The sequence below is a fragment of the Symphalangus syndactylus genome, chromosome 6, assembly GCF_028878055.3.
Source record: "Symphalangus syndactylus isolate Jambi chromosome 6, NHGRI_mSymSyn1-v2.1_pri, whole genome shotgun sequence".
Classification (NCBI taxonomy): Eukaryota; Metazoa; Chordata; class Mammalia; order Primates; family Hylobatidae; genus Symphalangus; species Symphalangus syndactylus.
In genome coordinates, this window is record NC_072428.2 from 87045451 (window position 1) to 87070297 (window position 24847).

General features: G+C 32.9%; 1 protein-coding gene across 7 annotated transcripts in view; it reads left to right on the forward strand.

The window, feature by feature from the left end:
* Positions 1-24847, forward strand: part of PCLO (piccolo presynaptic cytomatrix protein) — a 404883-nt gene that overhangs the window by 267636 nt on the left and 112400 nt on the right. For all 7 annotated transcript variants that reach the window (XM_055283384.2, XM_055283385.2, XM_055283386.2 and 4 more), the window contains exon 10: positions 14474-14599. In XM_055283384.2, the coding sequence (XP_055139359.1) occupies positions 14474-14599 (126 nt within the window). The remainder of the gene's footprint in view (positions 1-14473; positions 14600-24847) is intronic.

The following is a 24847-nucleotide window of genomic DNA, read 5'->3' on the forward strand; positions in this document are numbered from 1 at the left end:
GTATAATATGTAATTTTTGTTGGTTAGTTTACTAGACATAAAATTTCTGGGTTGTATGGTAAGTTTCCATCTAACTATTTAAGAAACTGCCACATAGTCAAGGTGAGGGTGTCATTTTGCATTCTTGCCAGCAGTTTTTCATGATTTGGTTTGCTTTGTTAAGTAATTGTTGATATTCATGAGGGATATTATTCTGTAGATTTGTTTTCCTGTGATATCTTTGAGTAATCTCATAATACTGACCACGTAGAATGTGTTGGGAAGTGTTCCTGGCTCTATTTTCCTATAGAGTTTGTGAAGAATTCGTATTATTCATTTTTTGCGTATTTGGTAGAATCCACCAGTGAAGTCACCTGGCCTAAGCATTCTTTTGCAGTAAGACATCCATTTACTAATTCGATGCCTTTATTTGTTATAAGACTATTTAAATGTTCTCTTTCTTCTTGAATCAATTTTGGTCATTTGATTCTTTCTAAAAATGTATTCATTTCACCAGTGTTTTATAATTATTGTCACAAATGTATTCATAATACTTTATGCTTTTCATTTCTCGTAGGTCACACAGTGAAGCACTTTATTATTCCTAATTTTTATTACAATATCTTCAATTTTTCCTTAGTAAAACTAGTTGAAGATTTGTCCATTTTGCCAATCTTTTCAAAGACCCAACTTTTGCTTTTATTGATTTTTCTCCATTATTTTTTGTGTTCTATTTTATTGATTTCTGGTCTAAACATAATCTATTTATTTTCTTTCGTTTATTTTGTAGTTAGTTAGCTTTTATCTCCTAGATTCTTAAGGTGAAAAGTTAGTTTATTAGTTGGAGAGCTTTCTTGTTTTCTGACATAGACATTTAAAACTATGTATTTTCCTTTAAGGACTGCTTTACTGCATCCCATGCATTTTTTTCATTTTTATTCACTTCAAAAGATTTCTTAATTCCTTTGTAATTTTTTCTTTTACTTGTTGTTTATTTAGAAACATGTTTTTACATTCCCTAATGTTTGGGGATTTTTCCAGTCTCTTTCTGTTCTTGATCTTTAGTTTAGTTTCATTGTAGTTGGAAAACCTATCTGGTATGATTCAATTATTTTGACTTCATTAAGATTTGCAAAGCTTTGTTGATAAATTTGTATGTAAAATGGAGAGACATTCAAAGCACAAGCAATTTGTGAGTCTGACAGTTTCCAAGTACGACTATGATTTTACTTTCCACTGAAACTTCTCTCTGTGCCGCACATCTGTGTAACCTTCTTTTGGTTAGATTTGTGTGGACAGTTTGGGCTCTCTCTGGTTTCTGCCAAACATGCACTCAGCCTCTATTTACCCGGGGATATATTGAGAACTTATTAAATCTATTTATGGATGTCCCAATTCCCAGTCTCCCAGTTTAATCCTCAAATAATTTGCAAGTCTGCCACTTGTTTCATCCCCTCCAGCAGTAAAGCTTCTGGTTTTCATACCCTGCCCTGTCCAATAGAACTATCATGACAAGTTAGTTGGGGATGGAAGCAGCCCAAGCCAAGTACGACCAAGATTCCCACTTGATATGGTTTGGCTGTGTCCCCACCCAAATGTCATCTTGAATTCCCATGTGTTGTAGGAGGCACCCGGTGGGAGGTACATGAGTCATGGGGGTGAGTTTTTCTCATGCTGTTCTCATGATAGTGAGTAAGTCTCATGAGATCTGATGGTTTTATAAGGAGGAGTTTCCCTGCAGAAGCTCTCTCTTTGCCTTCCGCCATCCACTGAGATGTGACTTTGCCTTCCACCATGATTGTGAGGCTTTCCCAGCCATATGGAACTGTAAGTCCATTATAAACCTCTTTCTTTTGTAAATTGCCCAGTCTTGGGTATGGCTTTATCAGCAGCGTGAAAATAGACTAATACACCAGTGTTCCGGAAGATCAGCAGCTTCTCATGAACAAATGCTGCTCAGTTTATTGTAAACTTTTGTTTAATTTCCAGAATGCTGAAATGGTTGTTTTTTTTTTTTAGTTTTATCCAGCTATACAATTCATTTTTGGGGATAAAATTTTATTTATTTTATTTTGTAATCTTTCTATTTAATTATGATTTTGGCAGCTTTTTATAATGTATTTCCTGAGATAGTAATAAAAATGCCATATTTCTCTGAAATTTTTTAGTCATTCTCAAAATTGTTTTGATTGTATAATATTTTTATACTTAAATATTTGAAGTATTACATATAAAATAAAACACAGATAATGAATGAAATTTGTTTTGGCATAAGATTCTTATAAATAATGGTTTCTAAATATTCCATTATAGTATTGATTTCATATGCATAAAAAAGAAAGCTGCAGGCCTAGTGTACCTCTTTCTAATATACCAGCCAGAATTACTCATCTGACAACATAATAATAATTCTAAATAATTGAATCAGACTGAAAGAAACAACAGTATTCTGAGAGATCTCAGAAATCCGAAGAAAATAGTTCAGATATTTTATCAATATTTCATAAATGAGTCCATTAAGTTTCTGAGGAAGATTGTGACATTCTTAGAATCCTAAAGAAAGTTAACAATTAGCCATGACTAAACTCACGGACTGTGTCCTAACCCTGTTAAAGAATTCTTACCTCTCCTTGCCTTCATTGCTACTCAGTGGTAAAGTTTTTCTCACTAAAATTTTAAAAATCTGAGCAGAAGTGATTAAGAACAACTTTTAAGAAAGACAAAAAAAGCAAGTCAGACTTTCCATTTTCTTGTATTTATCAATAGAATTTCCAGCACTAGCAATATGTGAAAACATTGAGTTGATTATGTATTCGTTTTGCAGGGAAGGTACATATATGCATACATACAAATAAATACAGCAATAAGCCCTCTGTCAAATATAGGAGAAGATTTTTTGAATTAAATGTATTACATTTGTAATAATGGTCTTATTTGCATAAATTTATTAGTCCCACTATGCAACCAAATAAATTATATATGCAAAAATCCAAAGAAAATAGTGATAATCATAAATATTTAGGGGACATAAAATATAAAAATAAATATATTGTTTTCTTTGTACTTAAAAGTTTTCTATTTGCTTCTGAAATAACTTGAAAGTGTAACTATTTCTTCCAAATACAAATATTCTCCTCTTTTTTCCTTGATTATAAGTGTTTATAATGAAAATCTACAAACCTAAAATAGAAGTTATTCAGAGATTTATATTCAGACTCTAGATGAAACGTGTTAAGAATAGTTCTATATATCCTATTGATAGTTCTCAAAGATATAATATTGTGATCAGCAGATTAGTTTTAAAAAAGCAACTACAACAAAATTCTCATGTTCTACCTTAATAATTAAAAATACTATAAACACAATTTGTCCAACTTCTGTAACTGTTAAATCTATTTTAAATAATGTGGACTAACAGAAAGAAGAGTCACAATAAATAAAGGGCTATCTCCTACTATAAACAAGTAGATATGTAATATTGAATATGGAATCAGCCTTATACTAGATACGAGATAGGTATGGGAAAAGTCTGTGGTAGAGTCCTTGCTTAAAGAACTTACAAAATACTTGAAGTGGAACTAATGTACATGAAACAATGAACATATGAAACTATATATTGAAAATTAAAATATGTTTCATAAACTCTGTGTACACCTATTTACATGTACAGATTTTTGCAGTGCTTCTCTTTGTTCAAATAATTTTACCAGTGGAATATAGAGAACACATCTTTCCCCATTTTCTCATGAATATTTTTGTTACTCTGCTTTCCTTTATAGCTAGAGATCTCAAAGGCAAATGCCCACCTGGCTTTCAGCTTATAGTAGCTAAATGGATAAATGCATGTATCATTCTCAACCTTTTTCTTGTATGTATACTTATAAATATATATATTCGCATGTATGTATATATAATAATATAATATATTGTAATATGTAAAATATTTCCAGTAAAATATGGTAGTGGTAAAAATTATAAAGCTAAAAATAGAAGCCATAATTTTACAATTTATATTTTTTCCTTTACTTCCTGCCTTTTTTATACACATGTGCACACACACTAAAAGTTGAAAGTACATTGTATTATAGTTCAGATACATATCTTTAATATGGTTTAAATTGTCCAATAAATACATTTTCCTTTTATATCAAAAGCTCTTCAAAAATATAAATGTAATGACTGGTTCTTATTACATTGTATAGATGTTCAATTATTTACTTCAACCACTTTCTAATTGATTGGCATTTATGTCACCTCCCCCTTTCCATTATTATAAACAATGCTGCAATGAAAAAATGCTGCCTTAATGTTTATTATTCCCTTACAATATATTTACAGAAGTAAAATTGGTGAGTAAAAGGAAAAGGATATTTTGGACGTTCCTTAAACATCTTCTCAAATTTCTTATCAGAAAAGTTCTGCTACTTTGCACTCCCAAACTAAGAAATTGTTTTTCATTCATTTTTCACTATGGAAATTTTAAATCACATAATTTTCAGGAAAAGATATTGTAACTTAGTTCAGAGGCCAAATTTTATATCATGTTGCTCTAAGTATTATTTCTTTGATTAATTATCAGGTTGATATTTTGTCCAATATTTAATAATTTAATTGCCTCCTAAGCATCCTGGTGGTGAGGGAGAGATTCCTGCCTGTCCTGGGGTTATGGCGAGGGCTGAGCACATTGCACCTGACACTGGGCAGATGACATCAACAGCAGCTTATAAGTCACATATGCTCAAAGTTTGGGGGAACAGGACACCACACATGATACAGAGCCAGACGGGGGTTGTGCGGGGGAAAACTGAACAACCAGAGGCTGTGCAAGGCTGGGTTTTTAGTATCAAAAGGTTGGAGCGCCCCTAGGTCCTACAGGAAGACTTGATTGGCTCCGCTGAATAGTTCCTCAGACTGGCAGGAAACGGAAACCCCTGACCCCCTTAATAAAGAGGATTGTTTGGCAAGGGGACCTGATCCATCAGAGCAGAGTGGGGGGGCCCAGGGGCAGGGGGAACTTATGGTTCGACTCTCCTGATTTTACCAGAAAATTAGGCAGCATCTAATATTGAGTCTTAACTATAGCCTTTAGACCACAATTAGCTCTGTTTCTTTCCTTTCAGTGACTTATTTACTTAATATGCAGGACAATAGATTATTTTTATTTTGTTTGTTTTGTTTTGCTGCAACACAGAGTATATAAAAGGGACCAGAGTATATACAAAGCTAGGGCCAGAATATGTTGGGCCCAGTAGACAAATAAATAGTCTAAGTTTAATTTGATAGGGAAGATTGGCATCTTGAAATCAGTGAAAATATAGCTTCATTTATGAATTTTTTTAAAAAAAAATGTTTGCTTCAAAGTTGAATTCTGAAGGAAGCATAATCATAATGAATGAATAAGATACATGAAAGTTTGAATAAATAGGTTGGATCACCTTTGCTTGAGAGTATACTGCTGTTCTCAAATGTGGTATGTTAAATAAAGAGGTACTGAGGCAAAATATGGTGAGCTACTCCATGTGATTTGGATAAGTTATGGCTAAGAGTCACTTAACATTTCTCCAATATCAATTATATGAACATTTTATGAGAAAACTAATTTTTTTCAGATCAGCCACCTCTTAAAATAGAAAGAATTAAAACAATTATGCCATCTCTTCTGCTTCTCATGGAAGACCAAAAGAAAGTAAAACTGTCACCCTCAGGACAAGTGTCTGCCATCCTAACTGCTGGAACATCCGTGGAACTAAACAGATCCTACAAAGTGGGCCTTAACACTGAATTTCTCCTTTCTCATATAAGATGGCTTTTTCTATTTTATTATTTTGACAGTGCAATTACATAGGATTCATTTTCTTTTCTTTTCTTTCTTTTTTTTTTTTGAGACGGAGCCTTACTCTGTCGCCCAGGCTGGAGTACAGTGGCACAATCTCGGCTCACTGCAACCTCTGCCGCCCAGGTTCAAGTGATTCTCCTGCCTCAGCCTCCCAAATAGCTGGGATTACAGGTGCCTGCCACCACGCCTGGCTAATTTTTGTAGTTTTTTAGTAGAGACTGGGTTTCACTATGTTGGCCAGGCTGGTCTTGAACTCCTGACCTCGAGATTAACCCACCTCGGCCTCCCAAAGTGTTCATTTTTTCATTGTAAGCCTTGTTTAGGAATTTATTGAGCATAAAGCTATGGAAATAGAGTAAAGCTCAGATTGAATCTCTTCTGAAATCACAATTTCTTCCTGGTAAATTCTGGGGAAAATGTGGATTTATTTACTCAGTAACAAAGGAAGTTTTTATTCTCAGGGTTAGTTCCACAGAAACATTATCATTTCTCCTGACAGATTGCTTGGATATTGTGTTCCTGGTAAGGAATTGACATTAGGCTTTGCTTCCAGCTGGAGGTAGCTTAGCACATTTTCTTATCCACTCTTAATGAAACAAAATTAAAGGAATGAATAATTGATTCCATGAGAGTGAAGACATTCACAATATTCAAGGATAGGAGGATAGATGGTAATATTAATGTGAAACGTAGGCATACAAATGTAAAATGTATGTGAACTGGCAGTAGAAAAATAAGCAAGGGGAAATGGATTAAATAAAGGAGTAAGGATTTATATTGATTTTCTAGAATATTTTCTTGACAATTAGAGTGATGATCAAAGGTAGAAAGAACAAGGATGTGAAAGTCAAGAGAAAAACGATGAGTTCTCAGCTTTTTTGTATGCTGGACAACCTACGGCAAGTTTCTAACCCTCCTTAGCAGTCTCAGCTGCTTTGTCGTAAAAATGGTATGAATAGTACATAACTCAAAATGTTGTGGAGGTGGTTAAAGAAAGGCAATGCAAAAAAAGCTACGAGATAGTGTCAGACACATAGGAGAAACTTTGCAAGTGTTACTTTATCTTTTCTTCCATCCCTGAAGATGATACTGAAGAGAATGAGAAAAATCAAATACACTAAACATAAAATAATATTGGCACAAACAACAAAAGTCAAATAAAATCCATCTATTCAAAGTCATGTGTTTTGAGATGTTTTGACAAAAGATCAATACATCCTATATAATAGAAAATTAGATGAAAATAAATAAAAGCAGCTCACTTTTTGCTTAAAGCATAATTTCAGTGGGATGTTTGAATCTTCTTAGCCCAGTTATTAACACCATGAAATACATTTTTGTCCATTCCAGATAGTAGTAATTATTTTTAATAGAGTAATGAAAATAACCAAAAATAACTGTACTAAATAACTCTTCAATGAAAAAATAGCCCCTGATATATATAGGAAAGTAGAAGCTGTTGAATTATATTGAATACCTCCTTCACCAAAGGCAAATTGATTTTGATGAGAACAGGTTCAGCCTGTAGTGTAAAAATAATCTGGCATCTGGATTTTATTTATGTACCTAAAATGACTCAGCAAATGTAGAACTTTTCTCTCTAAATCAGTTTTCAACTCCCTCCAAAATAGTGGTTAGTATAATAATTATTACATAATCAGGCATATAAGGCACTTTGTTCTATGTAGATATGCATACCAAGATATATAAATATTAAGCCAGTTACTTATTCATTTAACAGATATATATATACAATTCATATTTGGATTATAATGCTAAAAGCTATAATAGTAAAAGATGCAATAATCTCATCTTTATAATGTTTGAAAAAGATAGATATAAACATATATAAAAGTATATGCAGTAATAGAAAAATGGAGATTATACTGACAAAACAAATATAATGTTTCCTAACTAATTAGTTGTGGCTACAGATTGAACCATGCATTATAACTTGTGGGCTGCCTAAGCCAAAAGCATTTTCTCTCCTTGGTCTTGACTGAGAAATGCTGGCTTCCAACACCTTTTTTTAATATCTTGGTAGTTTCTCTTTTATTATTTGGTTGCAACTTCTCCCATCACTCTTCTCTAAAACTGAATGGGGAAAGGAGGGACTGGAGTGTGCTACTCTCAAACATATACCTTCTGATTCTAAACCAAGTGAACTGGCATAAACCACATAGGAGACTCACTGCCAAGTCACTTCTTTGGAGAAAAATATGGGCTTCACTCTAGCTTTCCCTTATATTAGCTGTATTGCCTGGAGTGTTTAACCTCTCAAAGCCTCATGTTCCTCATATGCAAAATACAGGGCTTTTTTTTTCCATTTGCTCTTTTATTTTAAAATCCAATGAGATAATGTAATTTTAAAGGCATTTTCTAAGAATAGAATACAATATGCATATGTCATTTTACCCAGCCCATTTCCCTTCATCCCTACCCTCTGTCACTGCTCAATCATTGTTGTAACTACTATAACCCAAATGTCTTGCACATTTTGCTGCCAGAATGATGTCTACATATGTTGTGTGCACAAGTTTCTGAGTATGATTTTCATCCTTGTATTAGTTTTCTATCACTGCATAACAAATTTAATGAGTTAAAACAACACATATTCACTATCTTATCATTTTCATGGGTCAATAACCCAGGCGTGGCTTAACTGGGTTCCCTGATCATGAACTTACAAACTATAATCTATGTTAGTTGTGCTGTATCCCTTTCTGGAGCTTTGGAGACCTCTTCCAAACTCATGTGGTTGTTGGTAGGATAGGATTCAGTTTCCTGTAGATGTGGAACTGAATTCCCCATACTCTTGCTGTCAGCCAGGGACCACTGAGCCCCAAGTGGTCTCTCTCAATTTATTGCTATGAGGTCCACTAACACATGACAGCTTACTTCTTGAAGGCCAGGAGTAAATCTCTCACTCTAACCTCTTAATATGGAATCCAATGTAAAATAATTATGGTAGTGGCTATCCATCACCTTTGCCAGATCTTATTGATTAGAAGCAAGTCGCAAGTTCTGCCTTCACTCAAAGGGAAGGGATTATGCCAGGAAGTGGCTCATTGGAGATTATGATAGAGTATTTCTGCCACAAACCCATATTAAGTCAAGAAATCCAACAAAAGACACTATATTTAATTTTGAATTATAATAGTATTTTTCTTCCTACTTACATTTTATATAAGGAAAACTGACATTTATTTTGTCAAGCACGTCATAGCTTTACACTAATATAAGTTTACACCATTTTATTTCCATCATCATAGAGTTTCATAAGTGTCTCTCAAAAAAAGAATTTTCTTTAACACCATAGTGAATGACCTCACCCCACGTCCTGGCCTGCCATCAATTTAGTATCAAGGCCAAACCTATAAAGTGACCCTATTTTCCAGTTTTGTGACATCCAGTTTCATATCAAATAATCATTTTGTTTTGGACCCTAAGTACTGCTAAGTGAAATAAATTTCCTTTTCATTGCCTTTTATAGAAGTATACTGCAAACCCTTCAGATTTAGTCTTTATGCTTCTAATTTTGCAATTGTCTTATATAAGCTAAAATGAAGAAAAAAGAAAATCTTTATGTCATTACATGAATGAAGAATGCATTTGTGAATGTGGCAGTCCTGACAAATTTTCTTGGTAAGAATTATTCCAAGTCTATAAGGAGGAGAAAATCCTATGTGCTTTGAGTAAAATTATTTTAACAGCATGCATCATCTGTCATTTGAAAAGTGTGTTTCACAAAGCCAGAATACCAGTGTCATTTTGTGTATTTTTTTACTTGTCTTCCTTATTTCCCATGCCAATGGTCATTTCAGTCATATGGCAGGCCATCTTGGACTCACCTCATGCAATATACTGTGAATATGGACAGGCTTTTGTACATTCTTTGAACTGTACATAACATTTTAATATTAATATTATTTAGATTACATTAGAAAAGAGGTGTGAATGCAAGTTCATGGAAATGTGAGATGAATTGTTCTCTTCAAATTTTTCATGTACATAAAGGATGTATATTTAAAACTAGAAAAAGTCCAGGCGCGGTGGGTCACACCTGTAATTCCAGAATTTTGGGAGGCCAAGGCAGGCATCAGCTGAGGTCAGGAATTTGAGACCAGCCTGGCCAACATGGCAAAAACCCCTGTCTACCAAAAATACACAAAATTAGCTGGGCATGATGGCAGAAGCCTGTAATCCCAGCTACTAGGGAGGCCGAGGCAGGAGAATAGCTTGAGCCTGGAGGCAGAGGTTGCAGTGGGCCAAGATCGCACCACTGCACTCCAGCCTGGGAGACACAGCGAGACTCCATCTCAAAAGAAAATAAATTAAAAAAAATAAAAATAAAACTAGAAACAAAAGGATGCTGAACAGCAGTTTTCGTGCCTGAAGCAATTGGCTGGATAAGAAAAAGCTAATAGGAATAAGTGAATTTATTATTGGAATACTCAGGATTAGAGTTGTTTTAAACTTGGCATGAGTGTGCTGTTTCCATTTTGATGTTGCTGAAAACAATAAGGTGTGGATTGTTATTAAGGTGATTGATGTACATTGTTGTGTTTATAGGACTGTTTTTTAAATACTGACCAATAATTAGATAAATAGTGAAAATTCTTTAGGTCTTCATGTTTGAGAATTAATGAACAAACTGTTGCATTTGATAGGACAAAAAGGGAAATAACTATGAATTTTTAATAAAATTTGGTTTACTTTCTTAAACACTTTTATGTATAATTTATAACACAGAGATAAGTAAGTGAAATAATATAAAACTAAATTCTCACAGCCTTACTCAAGAGTGTAAGTAATGTGTAAACTACATAAAAATACATTTAATGAACTATCCTTTGGAGGCTTTTCTATTATTCTTGGTACTTTATAGGCATTATTATTTCTATCATCTGTCTTCTTCTTTAGCCCAACCAATGATATGACTGAACTACACAATATATTTTTATTCTAGGATAACTTTATTATAAAAAAGCAACACAGTTGATTTAAACTATTCATAAGATACAGTATGTTCATTAATACAAATTTTGCTTTCCCTTGATGCTTAGATACAGGATATGAGGGTATTGAAATTAAACAAGTATTTTAATTTTATCCAAATGTAATGTTCTAATTATAACCTCATAATATTTTAATATATATTTTAATGTTGAAAATAAAACATACTTTGTGATACTTTAAAATGCCAGAGCTTTCATTGTAACAGATTAATAAACACATAAAATTAGATTTAATCTGTAAATTTAAATGCAAATGTAAAGATTTTTCCTTAGTATGCTCATGTTCGTTTTGTGCATAGCTTATTTTTAAAGTGACTCCAAAGTAGCAAATTTATCAAATACTTATAATGTACATAGAGACTTAAATTGTAATTCTGAGGTTAGTAGAGGTAATGCATTTTCTTAGTGGTTTTGCTATTTTTATCATTGAATTTCTCTTTTCTATAAATATCCCAACCTTTGAAGGTTTTCTAAATTTTAAACTTCTCTGTAAGACTTTCTTAACCACAGATATGCTTATATATTGTGAAATTAACATAATTTATGACTTTCTTTTTTAGTAAAGCACTTATGTTATCTGGAGTAACTATTGGTTTACATGTCTCTGTATGCTGTCATACTGTGAACACAAGAACAAGACCATTTTCATGGCATCTGAAGAAGCATTTCATCAATGTTTTGAGATGAAACAAAAGCAGAGAGATGACATTATGTTGATAAAAATTTGTCAAAAGTTGAAAAACAATGATACTGTACACATCACTTGTCAAGGGTCATTTATTTCTAGGAATTTCAGTTCAAAATTAATGTTGCTTCTTGAGCTTACAAAAATTCTATTGGTATTCTGCTTTCTAGATTTGAGGAGTGGTGTTAGATTTTTATAGAAATATTTTTATTCATTTTATCTGTATTTGAAATATAAAACATTACAGTACAACTGCAGAAATGTGAAATCAAAATATCCAAATTCAACTCTTTAAAATTATATAAATTCAATTTATTTTCATGACATTCAAATTAGGGTAGAAGCAGCTACTATAAAATAAACAAACAAAGGTTATTTTTCCTGGGTCTATTTATTTTCTAATGTTCTATTCTTCAAAAATTTCTTAATCTTCCTATGCAACTTAATTGTCTACATGAGAAACAATAGCAGCTGGGCACAATGGCTCATACCTGTAATCCCAGAACTTTTGGAAGGCTGAGGCAAAAGGGTCACTTGAGCCTAGGAGGTTGAAACCAGCCTGGGCAATATAGCCAGACTTGGTGTCTACTAAAAATAAAAAAAAAATTAGGTGGGCATCCTGGCATGTAATAGTCCCAGCTACTCAGGAGGCTAAGGTGGGAGGATCCCTGAGCCCATGAGTTTGAGGCTGCAGTGAGCTATGATCACACCATTGCACTCCAGCAAGGGCAACAGAGTGAAATTTTGTCTCAAAACAAAAAACAATAGCAGCAATGTCAACAAGAGGAACAGTAATTGTTGAAAATTAACTATATGACTGAAATTTTCTGTGTATATAGTCTCATTTCTCACAGGATTGTCATGATTGTGTTACTCTATTTACCAAAGACATGAGGCTTATGAAGTATATTTCAAAAGCATTTTGAGTATTTGAATTCACTATTGTGAGACTATACATTACAAAATTAAATAATTATTGTGCCTGTGCTACTTTATTGAGATGGTTATAATTACAGTTTCTCATCACTGATTCTTTACCACAGGGTTTTAGAATGTGCTCAGCTACTAGAAATCAAATAACTCTAAGGACCCAACTACTTCACCTTCAAGACAGTGTCATTTGCAGAATGAAACTATAACCAACTTTTTTAAGTCCTTCATGCCAGTGAATAGATTTTGAAGTTCTGCAACTACACTTTTTTGTTTGTTTTCTGTTTTTGTCTCCTGTGTTGGCAAGGCTGGTCTTGAACTCCTGGCCTCAAGCAATCCTCCCACCTTGGCCTCCCAAAGTGCTGGGATTACAGGCATGAGCCACCACACTCAGCCTGCAACTACACTTTTAGCCATACCTTTATAAGGTATAGAAATCTTAAGTCTATTTGTGGATTCTAAGTTCTGATATGGACTTGCTGGGGGAAAAAAAAGTATTTTTAAAGGTATTCAAATAGAAGGAAAACCCCAAAATACGTGTCTAAAGTATTAGTGTTATATAGGATCTGTTCCCATATTTGTAACCCATACATTTCTATAAAAGGAATTCTGCAAAAGGATTTTCTTGTTTTATTTTTACAACAATGTCAATCTTTCTAATTTTTATAGCTTAAAAATTCAAGATTGCCCAATAGTCACGTTAGATTTAAAATAATTAACATGCGTTGCTTTCATTAAAACAGGGGTTTTCAACCTTGGCTCTACCGACATTTTGGCCTAGAAAATCCTAGGAAGATATCCTGTGCATTGTAGGATGTTTAGCAGCATTCCTGGCCTCTACCCAATAAATGCCAGTAGCATCGTTCCACGGTGACTACCAAAAATATTTCTAGACATGGACCAACATACCCTGGGAGGAAAAGTCACCACCATTTGAGAGCCACTGCTTTAAAAGGAAAGAGTTCAAGCCTGTAATTCCAGCACTGTGAGAGGCTGAGGCAGGAGGATTGCTTCAGCTTAGGAGTTTGAGACCAGCTTGGACAACATAGTGAGACCTTGTCTCTACAAAAAATAAAAAGAAAAGAGCTATTCAAATATTTCATTATTTGTCATGATTAGTACGTGTTTGTTTCTTGCCTTTCAAAATAATGGTCTTAAAACCACTATGTATTAAAGTGTACTCATGCGCCACATAATGTTTTGGTCAATGATGAACCATATATGCAACAATGTCCCATAAGATTACAGTACATACATTCACTGTATTTTTTCTTTGTTTAGGTATATTAGTGCTCTATATACTTGCTAATTTTTAGCTATTTTTTAAAAACACAGAAACTAAAAATATCAACACTTATATTTGTCTCAATTAGATTTCTCACAATAATTATTCACCCTGGTCTTTTCATGTGGCTAATTCCAGAAGAACCTGTACTGCAAAGTAAGAAACAGTTTACTAAGATGTTCATCAGTCAAGAATAATTTTATCGTGTCTTGTAGAAAGTGTCAGGTTAATACACAAACAATGTTAGTTGATTAATTAAGGCTGAAAAATGAATAATAATTTATAAATTATGAGCATGTTTTCACTTTATAAATTACAATTGTTTGTATGATTGGATTGTGTCTTCTCAATTTTGAATAGTCATTACTGCTCTTCTATAAGTAAAATGTTCCTTAATTTCGTAAGTGAATTGGATGCTCTGGGAACACCCTCTCATAAAATTTTTACAAAATACCTAGTCAAAAATTGGGAAGTCCTGGGTATATTACTGAATATGGCTGAATTCAAAAAATTACATGTTATATCAGGTCAATCATTGGAGAGTCTACCAAGGTCTCAGAAAATCCTATTTTATATTATTGAAATCAGAATAACATACTTTGGTTTTGGTGTTCATTTCCAAAATTCATGTTATATTTAGCTTCTGGGTACCAGACCTACTTTTTGTGCTCTCTGAAACTTGTGATAATTATTGTCCCTTCTGAAATTAGTACTAATAATTTGCTAATTGTTTAATACAGGTAATGGATTAGGAATTAGAATTGTGGGTGGTAAAGAAATCCCTGGACATAGTGGAGAAATTGGAGCCTATATTGCCAAGATACTTCCTGGGGGAAGTGCGGAACAGACAGGGAAGCTTATGGAAGGTAAGAATAAGGAATTTTACAGTAAAATAAAATGAAGGCACTCATATTAAATACATTTTAATTTAATATGCAAATGTTCTCATCCTTCTCTGTGTAGATAAACCTCTCTCCTTATGGTTAGTTGTGAAATTTTGGTATAGTAATGTAAAAGAAGATATGTCCACAGATATATTCATTTTATTTTCAATTGCATTGTCCTTTTGGCAGTTAGCTACAGAAGTAACATGTTTAAGAAACACTAGTTAGTCAAAACTTTTTTACTGACTGGAACAATTTTATTAAAAAACACTTTAGTTATCTCTGATAATGTTTCACAAACACCAAGAAAAATTATACTGGAATTAGAGCTACAAAAAAACATCAAATGATCCAGTACACACTAAGGTTGGGTAACCAGCAAACTGTGGATGGCCCACAGGCTTTACCCATCTGCTGCCTGCTTCTGTAAACACTGTTTTATTGGAACACAGTCATGATCATTAATTTACATATTGAGCCTGGGTGCTTTACCAAAACAATAGCAGAACTGCATTCATGACAGAGAATGTATGGTCTGCAGCATCTAAAATATTTACTCCTGGCCCTTTACAGAAAACATTTGCCAACCCCTGTACTAGGTGTGGTCTATTTTTAGATACTAATCGCCTCATTACATCAAAAGTGTTTTAAAGTAATGAACATTAGAGTAGGAGATAATGGGCCATAAAATATGTACTTAATCATTTTATTCAGTAAAATATTAGACCTAGATTCTCAAAATACATAATGAAAATTTTCAATTGTCAATCAGATAGTATGGTCATTTCCATTCTCCAGATTCTCTAACATAAATATAGTTTGCAAGGTTTTGGTGATTTTTTTATAATGAGCATTGTCACAGAGTAAATGCAACCTTTTTATTTTCACTCTAAACATAATATTATTTGAAAAAAATGTTTTTCTGTCATTTCATAGTTTAATAAAATTTTGTCTGCTGTTGCTTAAAAACTTTAATCATGTTAAAAATGACTCACTGTGATTTTCTCAAATTAAATATATTGGAACCTACCAAAAAATGTCCCTGGACATTTTGATAGACTATTAGAATAAACACAAATTAGAAGCAGTATTTATTCATCACAATGTTATGCTGGAGCCAGGTTGCTCCACATCAATCAGATATTCTGTACAAATCTCTTCCCAACTTCAAATTCAGTCACATCATGATGATAGCTTGAACTGGCTGTAGTGGCAGCATTTACAATGTGGAAATAGGCAAATGCTATAACTCAAACCTTTTTATTTGCTTGCTTGCTTGATTATTTGCTTTCAGAATGCCAGCTTACCAGCACATCACCAAATAAATAACTAAAAGCATATTGTTGCCCGGGCGTGGTGGCTCACACCAGTAATCCCAGCACTTTGGGAGGCCGAGGTGGGTGGATCACTTGAGGCCAGCAGTTCAAGACTACCCTGGCCAACACGGAGAAACCCTGTCTCTACTAAAATATATATATATATACAAAAATTACCCGGGCGTGGTGGCGGGAGCCTGTAATCCCAGCTACTCGGGAGGCTGAGGCATGAGAATGGCTTGAAGGTGGGAGGCGGAGGTTGCAGTGAGCCGAGATCACGCCGCTATACTCCAGCCTGGACAACAGACTGAGACTCTGTCACAAAAATAAATAAATAAATAAATAAATAAATAAATAAATAAATGCACATATTAAAAATATTCTAATGGCATTCATAAAAGAGGAGAAGTTAGGAGAGCTTGCCAGATAGCTCAATGAAAGGAAAGACTGTATGAATAAACAAATAACAGTTATAAGCAAAGTACTTGGTGCATATGCATTTTCTGACTATAACCCTTTCATGCCCAATTATAATTTTTGGTGTTACAGTCTAATCAGGATATATAAATTGAGACCCACTTTTAAGGATGAGAGTGATAGGATCACTTTCACGTACTATACCCTGGAAGAAAATTGAACATGCTATTTTTATTTTAAAATAACATTTGCAATAACAACTGTGTCTAATATCATTTGGCAAAAATACTTGAATAATTTATAAATAAAATATCATATACTTTTTTGGATTAACACCATGAAAATCAACAAATACTACAAATCAGCATGATTCTAAAGACAATATCAATGCAGTATATTCTATGATGAAGTGATGCTCTCTGCACTTTGTAGTCTACGTGTCCTTTATTAAGTTCATAAGTTTAATTTTAAAAACAGATATGATACTATCTCGAGAGAGAAAACGAAAGTAAATCTAAAATTACATCTGTGATTTTACAAGCTCTAAGACTGCTACTAAATCCTTCTTATTTTATTTCGGAACTAATATTTTTGCAATTTATCTAATTGGTTTAAGTGAGAAATCATTAAAAACTATATGCATATGATTTAAGATTTTATTTTTATTAATTATGTTATTCATTCTCTCAAAATTTTGCCAGGGTGTTAAGTGAGGCCTTTCTATGAGTATAAATCCTTTGATTGAAGTCCAGTTCTTGTATAATCCAAACCCATAATTTGTTATTTATGATTTCCAGCTTTATTTACTCTTACAACATAGCTCTTTAATAAACTACTTGTTAATACTTCTATTAGATTCATGATACTGTCTTGACTGTCAGTATTTAAATACTGTTTCTGAACGTTAAATATTTTGGAGAATAATGTTAACATATGGTACATCATATCATTTCTCACCCTCATAAAGGTTATACCTGTATTCTACATTACCAGGTGACAATGATAAAGGTTTATTCCTTTAATATCCAAAGATTAACTAGCTAGAAGTTTACAAGTCCAAATAGGTATTCACAAGAATTCACCTTTTTTAGACCAGTACATTTACTGGTACATATGTGTGGTGTGTGTGTGTGTGTACTTGTTTTTGTCTATAGTTCTGTGTTTAATTTATACACTATATCCTTTATCCTCAACCCCTTATAGGTTATCCCAAAATCCCAAAGCAGTAGATTGGTTGAGATACAACCCTGATTTTTATGCCTGATGTGAGGCATTATCATGATGCTAATTATATATCACTGGAGGGTTTTTTCCAATTAAAAAAATTCATCATTATTGATTTTTTAAATGTATTTGTTGAAGGCAATAAAGGTGTTGAACATTTCATAGTTTAAAGTTAATTCTTTCCTAAGGAAAAATTATACATATGTAAATAAATAGATGATGTGTTTATGTAATTGGAATTTTCCACCTGTTTAGTGACTTTCAGGCAGACTTAGAAATTGATCATCTCTTTCATATATATCTTTGTTTTCTGTATTTCTGAATACAGAATTATATAGACTGTGCCCTTACAGATTCAATATCATCTTACAGTTTATTTAAACATGAATGACAACTTGGTTGGCAATAGAATTCTTAGAGTGTACTCTTTTCTACCCTAATCTACAAAGCCGTTGTTCAGAAAAGCTAGGTCTCCTGCTTTTCCTGAGTTTGTTTATTTCTCTTATCACAGACTTTTAAAAATATTTTGGTATAGCTTTTAGTTTTATAGTTTAATTTTTATTTTTAATTGACAATAATACCTGTATAGATTCATGAGTTACAATGTGATGTTTCAATGCATGTGTACATTATGGAATGATCAAATCAGGCTACCTAGCATATAATAGGATTTTACGACATCAGATTCTAACATTTTAACACTTTTGCAGCACTCAGACTCTGACTATGTTGGCTTTGGGAAAACAAGAGTATTTTCAAAATTCTTCTAGCTTTTGTTGTCTCGATGCATTCATTTAAAATATATTGAGCAATCATATAGGTTTTCTGATGCTCGTAAGCCAAGTGCTATTCTGAAAGTGCTGAGTGACTGCTCTGGTTATTTCACTGAAAAAAAGATTTTTATTCAATCTTTTTTTGAAAAATCTGGTTTCTAAACAAGTTAGTCTACCTTGTTACATAATGTAGGAGAAAGTTATGTTTTAGAGAATTAGCAATAATTACTGTTGCAAAATCATTAGATTATCCTCAAGAAATTGGTTTTAAAACACTCCTAATGGTATGTGTGCCATCTCCTAAAATAAAAAATGCAGTTCAAGAACTTTACTATTAAAAATTTCCTGAACCAATTTTTTAGTTTTCAATCAATCTACAATGATTTTCTGAAAGAACTCAGAGAATCAAGTGCTTGAAGGATTATAATATCCCCAAATCTTAAAATTTATTTTCCAGTAACATTTAGTAAATATTCCTACACAAATACTGGACAGAGAATAATCTTTTGCCACCTATTATTCTTTGTTTTAGTTGCATAAATTAGTCTTTGTTCTGTAAAAAAATGAAGACAAAAGATCTGGGGAATTTACAAATCTAAGTTTCTGAAGTGCTATTTCTTGCTATTTGATTTAGGATTACAATTTTAACAATTTTTTGACCAACAGTGTTGGGGCTGTGAGATGTTCAGCAATGTTGGAGTATTAAGGTATACAATGTTGTCTCTCATTTTGGTCTTTGTCATTGGTATTTCTTGTTGAACTAGTTTGAGCATCTAAAAGTATACTAGAATATATGGACTTTGAATATATATTTACAACTTTCATTTTAAATCTTTACCCTAGATTGTTATATACCTTTTTATATTTAAGTTCAATATAACCAGCATCTTACCTAATAGGCTTAAAACAATAGCTGCTTCCTCTATAAATAACTGTATTTTCCCTTGACTGTTTTACTAGGTAAAACCTACTGATTACAATTTTAGGAAGTTTTGAATTTATTACATGCTTATTCTTTAAAAACAACTATCTGCATATGTTCACCTAAGATCGATGTTCCAACCCTCTCCAAATTTGGGAAATTCATAATAAAATTGTCAAGATCTCATGACAAATGGAAACTTCTTTTTCACTCTGATAAAGACCAGATTCAGGCCGGTCACAGTGGCTCACTCCTGTAATCTCATTGCCTTGGGAGTCAAGCTGATCACTTGAGCCCAGGAGGGGGAGGTTGCAGTGAACTGAGATTGTGCCCCTGCACTGTGTTCCTTACCACTTTGTGCACACATCTGTTGTGTACCTTGACCTTGTCAGTTTTGTTTTCTCTATACTCATTGTCCAGCACAATGCCAGTAGCAAAGATCCAAGCACTATATAAAGAAATAAGTGATTTAAAAAAAAAATTGTTTTCAAAAGTAGGATACTTATTAAGATGTCACTCCTCACAGGATTGTGTGAAGCAAATAAAATGATATGTGTGGTTTATACACTACTATTTGTAATTAATCATGTAAATTTAAGCATTTAAGACAGCATCAATATTTCTAAGCCTTTTGATTATCTTTTTAAAATAGTATACAAAATGCAAAGTTACCTCTGGGCACATGTTCTCACAACCTTGAGCTTAACTGCTCATATATTTACATACATTTACTTTAGGTTTATTTTTTTCCTCAGTGTTACTTTGCTTTGAATTTAAATTCAGATCTCTGGGATGAGAGGACAGGGTTGTTACTGACAGAAAAGCCCCTCCAATCTAGAACTACAGGACCAACTTCCTGTGCAATGACTGAGTATGAGAAGGAGATTTTTCTCTGCCAGTTCTTCTTTAGTCCAGAAGATCCAAAATATTGTCTTTATTCTGTGGTTGAGCAAGGGTGAGGACACAAAACAGAGGAGTTTTAGATGAGAAGTTAAAATCTCAACTCAAAATAGCAAGTACTATGTGGAAGTGTTTTCTGCCTGTTTGTGATTCGTTTGCACTTAATAGTGAATGTGTTTTGCTCTCAATCTTGTAAATTTTCATTGAAACAACTCAATAGTTGAATTTCTGCATTACACACACAGTAAGCACGAGGTTTGATGTTTAAAATGCGTACAACTGGACGTGATGTTCCTTCCTTAAGCTGAGCCTCTTCCCCAGTCAGCAAAATTGCCGTATAAGACTCAAATAGCTTATTCCTACTTTTTTCTCATTTCACTTATTAAGATGCCCAGCGTATCACCTTACATCAGTGATTCCTTCTTTGATTCTAATGAGAGTGGAAGAGGATGACAGGAGCGTGGATGGGGGATGGAGTGTCTCAGCTTTCTCATGGTCTGATGCATGCTATTTAACACTTAATCAGGCGATGACCTGTAATTTTCATTAAAAAGGTTCGAATGTGCAAAAAAAAAAAAAAAAAAAAAACTTTACAGAATAATATAGCAAACAGCCATGTACCTATCATACTGTTTTATTGTCTTACAATTTTACCATGTTTCTTTCATATTTTAAAAAGAAATAGGACCCTATAAATTAGTTAAAGCTTCCTGTAGTCACCCCTCAACTCACAAACCTCTGTTACTATCCCAGGATAAAATATCAGACTTAATTCGGGTTATACTTTTGCTTACATTTCTTCACAGTGTTATGTATGTATCCACAACTACCTAAGATTCATTTTGCTTATTTGAAAAATTTTATTTAAAGAATATCTTGCCACACATATTTAAAGAATATCTTGCCACATATTCTTTAAATTTTATTTAAAGAATATCTTTGTGCCACTTTTAAGTCACCTGAAGTTTTGGAGATTAATCAAAACGTAAATGTAACTCTAGTTCATTTATTTTCACTACTAGATAGAATTCTGTTACTATATGTCTCTACTACAGTTTAATTTAAGCATTCCCTGGTTATTTAGGACATTATAGCTTTGGTTTGCTTTATTTTTACTGCTTTAAACCATGCTATAATTAGTTTTTCATGTAGTCTCCTTGCGACCATGTGTAGGAGTTTATTCTACAATACAACTTAAATTTCTGTGTTATAATGACTATCAATCTTGTCAAATAATGTGGAAGAATGTTCTGTGGCTTCTTCAACTAGTTTATTTTTTTTCCAAATTTCTCTCCCAAGTGTTTCATACTCTTTTTACATTTGTCAGGGTCAAATTAGTGTTCTCATCTCTATACATACTTGTTCCTCTTTCTTTACATTCCCTTTTATCAAATCTGTTGTGCAGTGGTTTCCCATTGTTGCTTTCATTTACTTTTCCTTCAGTAGCGCTGAGTATGATCATATTTTATTAATCTTGTGAGCTTGTGGATTTTTCTCATCTGAGATTTGACTTGCCTTTTTGCCTATTCTTTAATTGGATTGTTTGTGTATTTTTAATCATTTTAGGGCATCTTTATACATTCTGGATATAATCCTTTGTCAAATATGTAGGATATAAATACCTTTTCCCAGTATATGGCTTATATTTTTAGTTTCTCTCTATTTTTTGTAAAATTTGAAGTTTTAATATAGTCAAATTTGTCATTTTGTTTCAATTAAGTTTTGTAAATGTGTTGTATTGTTTAGGAAATTCTCCATGCCCTGAAGTCTTAAATATATTATTCTTTTTTTCTTCTAAAAACTGTAAAATGTTACATTTCAGAAATGTTCTTAAGCTCACAGAATTAAGTTTTTTTAATGTATCTGTGGTCCAAAGTAGAAAGTTCATATTTTAGTTTTGTTTTGCTTCTCAATATGTATAATCAGTTTCCTATGCACCATTTTTTAAAGCTTTATGTTTCAGAAACTTTAACAGGATTTTCGTCTTGTTTTTTCATCAAGCATCCCTGAGCCGTCTCTAGAGTGGCTCAGCTCCTGAGGGGCTGTATGCTTCTGGTTCATTTTTTTTATTGGCACATAATAGTTGTATGTATTTATAGAGTACATGTGATATTTTCATGCATGCATATAATGTGTAATGATGAAATCTGGATAATTGGGATATCCATCACCTCAAACGTTTATCATTTCATTGTGTTGGAAATATTTAAAATCTTTCCTTATTGCTACTTTGAAATATACAATAAATTATTGCTAGCTATAGTCACCCTTTGTGCTATCAAACTTTAGAAGTTATTCTTATCTAACTATACAGTTGTACTCATTAAACAATCCCTCATCATTCCCCCCTCCACACCACCCATTCCAACCTGAGGTAACAGCTATTTTATTTACTATATTCATGAGATCAATTTATTTAGCTCCCACATATGAGTGAGAACATGTAATATTTGTCTTTCTGTATCTGGCTTATTTCACTTAATGTAATGTCCTCCAGTTCCACTTATGTTGCTGCAAATAATATGATTTCATTCCTTCAATGAATGAATAATATTCTACTGTGTGTTGATACCAGTTTTTACTCATTCATCTCTTAATGAACACAGTTTGATTCCATCTCTTGGCTCTTTTGAATAGCGCTGTAATAGACATGGGAGTGCAGGTATCTCTTCTATATACTTATTTCCTTTCTTTGGATATATAACTAGCCGTGGGATTGGTGGATTGTATGGTAGTTCTATTTTTGGTTTTTTGAGGAATCTCCATACTGTTTTTTATAGTGGTTGGACTAATTTACATTGCCACAAACAGCGTATGAGCATTTCTCTTTCTTCAAATCTTTGCCAGCATCTGCTATTCTCATCTCCTTGCCAGCATCTCTGTTTTGAAAAGAGCCATTTTTAATGGGGTGAGGTGAAATCTCATTGTGGTTTTAATTTGAATTTCCCTGATGACTAGTGATATTGAGCACTTTAATGTATCTGTTGGCCATTTGTATGTCTTCTTTTGAGAGATGTTTATTCAGATCTTTTGCTCATTTTTTAAATCAAATTATTTGGAGGTTTTTTTGCTATTAAGTTGTTTGAGTTCCTTATACATTCTACCTATTCATCCCTTGTCAGATGGATAGTTTGCAAATATTTTCTCCCATTCTGTAGGTTGTCTCTCACTTTGTTGTTTCCTTTGCTGTGCAGAAGCTTTTTAGGTTGATGTAATCCTATTTGTCAAATTTTGCTTTTGTTGCTTGTGCTTTTGACATCTTACTCAAAACATTTTTGCCCATACCAATGTCCTGAGTATTCTTTTAATATTTTTCTTCTAGTAGTTTCATAAGCTCCGGTCTTAAATTTAAGTCTTTAGTTCATTTAGAGTTTATTTTGATATATAAGAGATAGTGCTCTAATTTTAATCTTCTGCATATGAATATCCAGTTTTGTCAGCACCATTTCTTAAAAAGACTATCCTTTTCCCAGTATATATTCTTTGTGCCTTTGTTGAAACTGTGTTGGCTGTAAATGCACGTACTTATTTCTGGGTTCTGTATTCTGTTCCATTAGTCTATGTGTCTGTTTTTATGCCATGCCATGCTCTTTTGGTTAGTATACCATTGTAGTATATTTTGAAGCCAGGCAGTGTGATGCCTCCAGCTTTGTTCTTTTTAGGCAGAGCTTGCAGTGAGCCAAGAACGCACCACTGCACTCCAGCCTGGGTGACAGAGCGAGACTCCGTCTCAAAAAAAAAAAAAAGATCGCTTTGTCTATTCAGGGCCTTTTGTGGTTCCACACAACTATTAGAAAATTTTTTTATTTCTGTGAAGAATGACTTTGATTCGTATTTTGATAGAGATTGCATTGAATCTGCAGATCATTTTGCATAGTGTGGACATTTTAACAATATTAATTTTTTCAATCCATGAAGATGAAGTATCTTTCCATTTTTTATGTGTCCTTTCAATTTTTTATCCATTGAAAAAATTGAAGAGGATACATAAAAATGAAAAGATATTTCATGTTTTATAGTTTCCATTGTAAAGATCTTTCATTTATTTAAATTTATTCTTATGTATTTTATTATACTGTAGCTGTTTTAAATAGGATTGCTTTCTTATTTTTCTTTGCTACTACTGTGCACCATTTTTTGAATAGTGTATTATTACTCACACTGATCTACTAGTCCCATCTGTCATATATTAATTTTTTTAAATGCATGCACAAATCTTTTCCAAGTTCTCTGTTCCGGTCTATTTTTCTATCCTACTGGCCTATTTGTCTGTCCCTACACCAATATCACACTGTTTTAGTTGTAGCATCTTTATATTAAATTCTGGCATTTGGTAGGTGGATCCATCCTAGAGCTGTTCGTCAAAATGCTCTCAGAACAATTCTTGACGCTTTGGTTTTGCATGTAAATTCTGGAATCTGTTTTTCAATTTTCATGACAATCTCTGTTGAGATTTGATAGTAATTTCATTGAAGAGACTGATTAATTTGGAAAAAAATTAGACATATAGTCATGTCCAGTTGAGTCTTCAATAAGTTCACAAGGCAGGTTTTTGCTCTACTTAGAGACTTAGTCATTGTATTCTGAATTAATACAATAATGTGAGTTAGGACATTAAAACAATTATCCATAACAATTGTTAAACTTATTAACAATATTATATGGTTTTATCAATTTA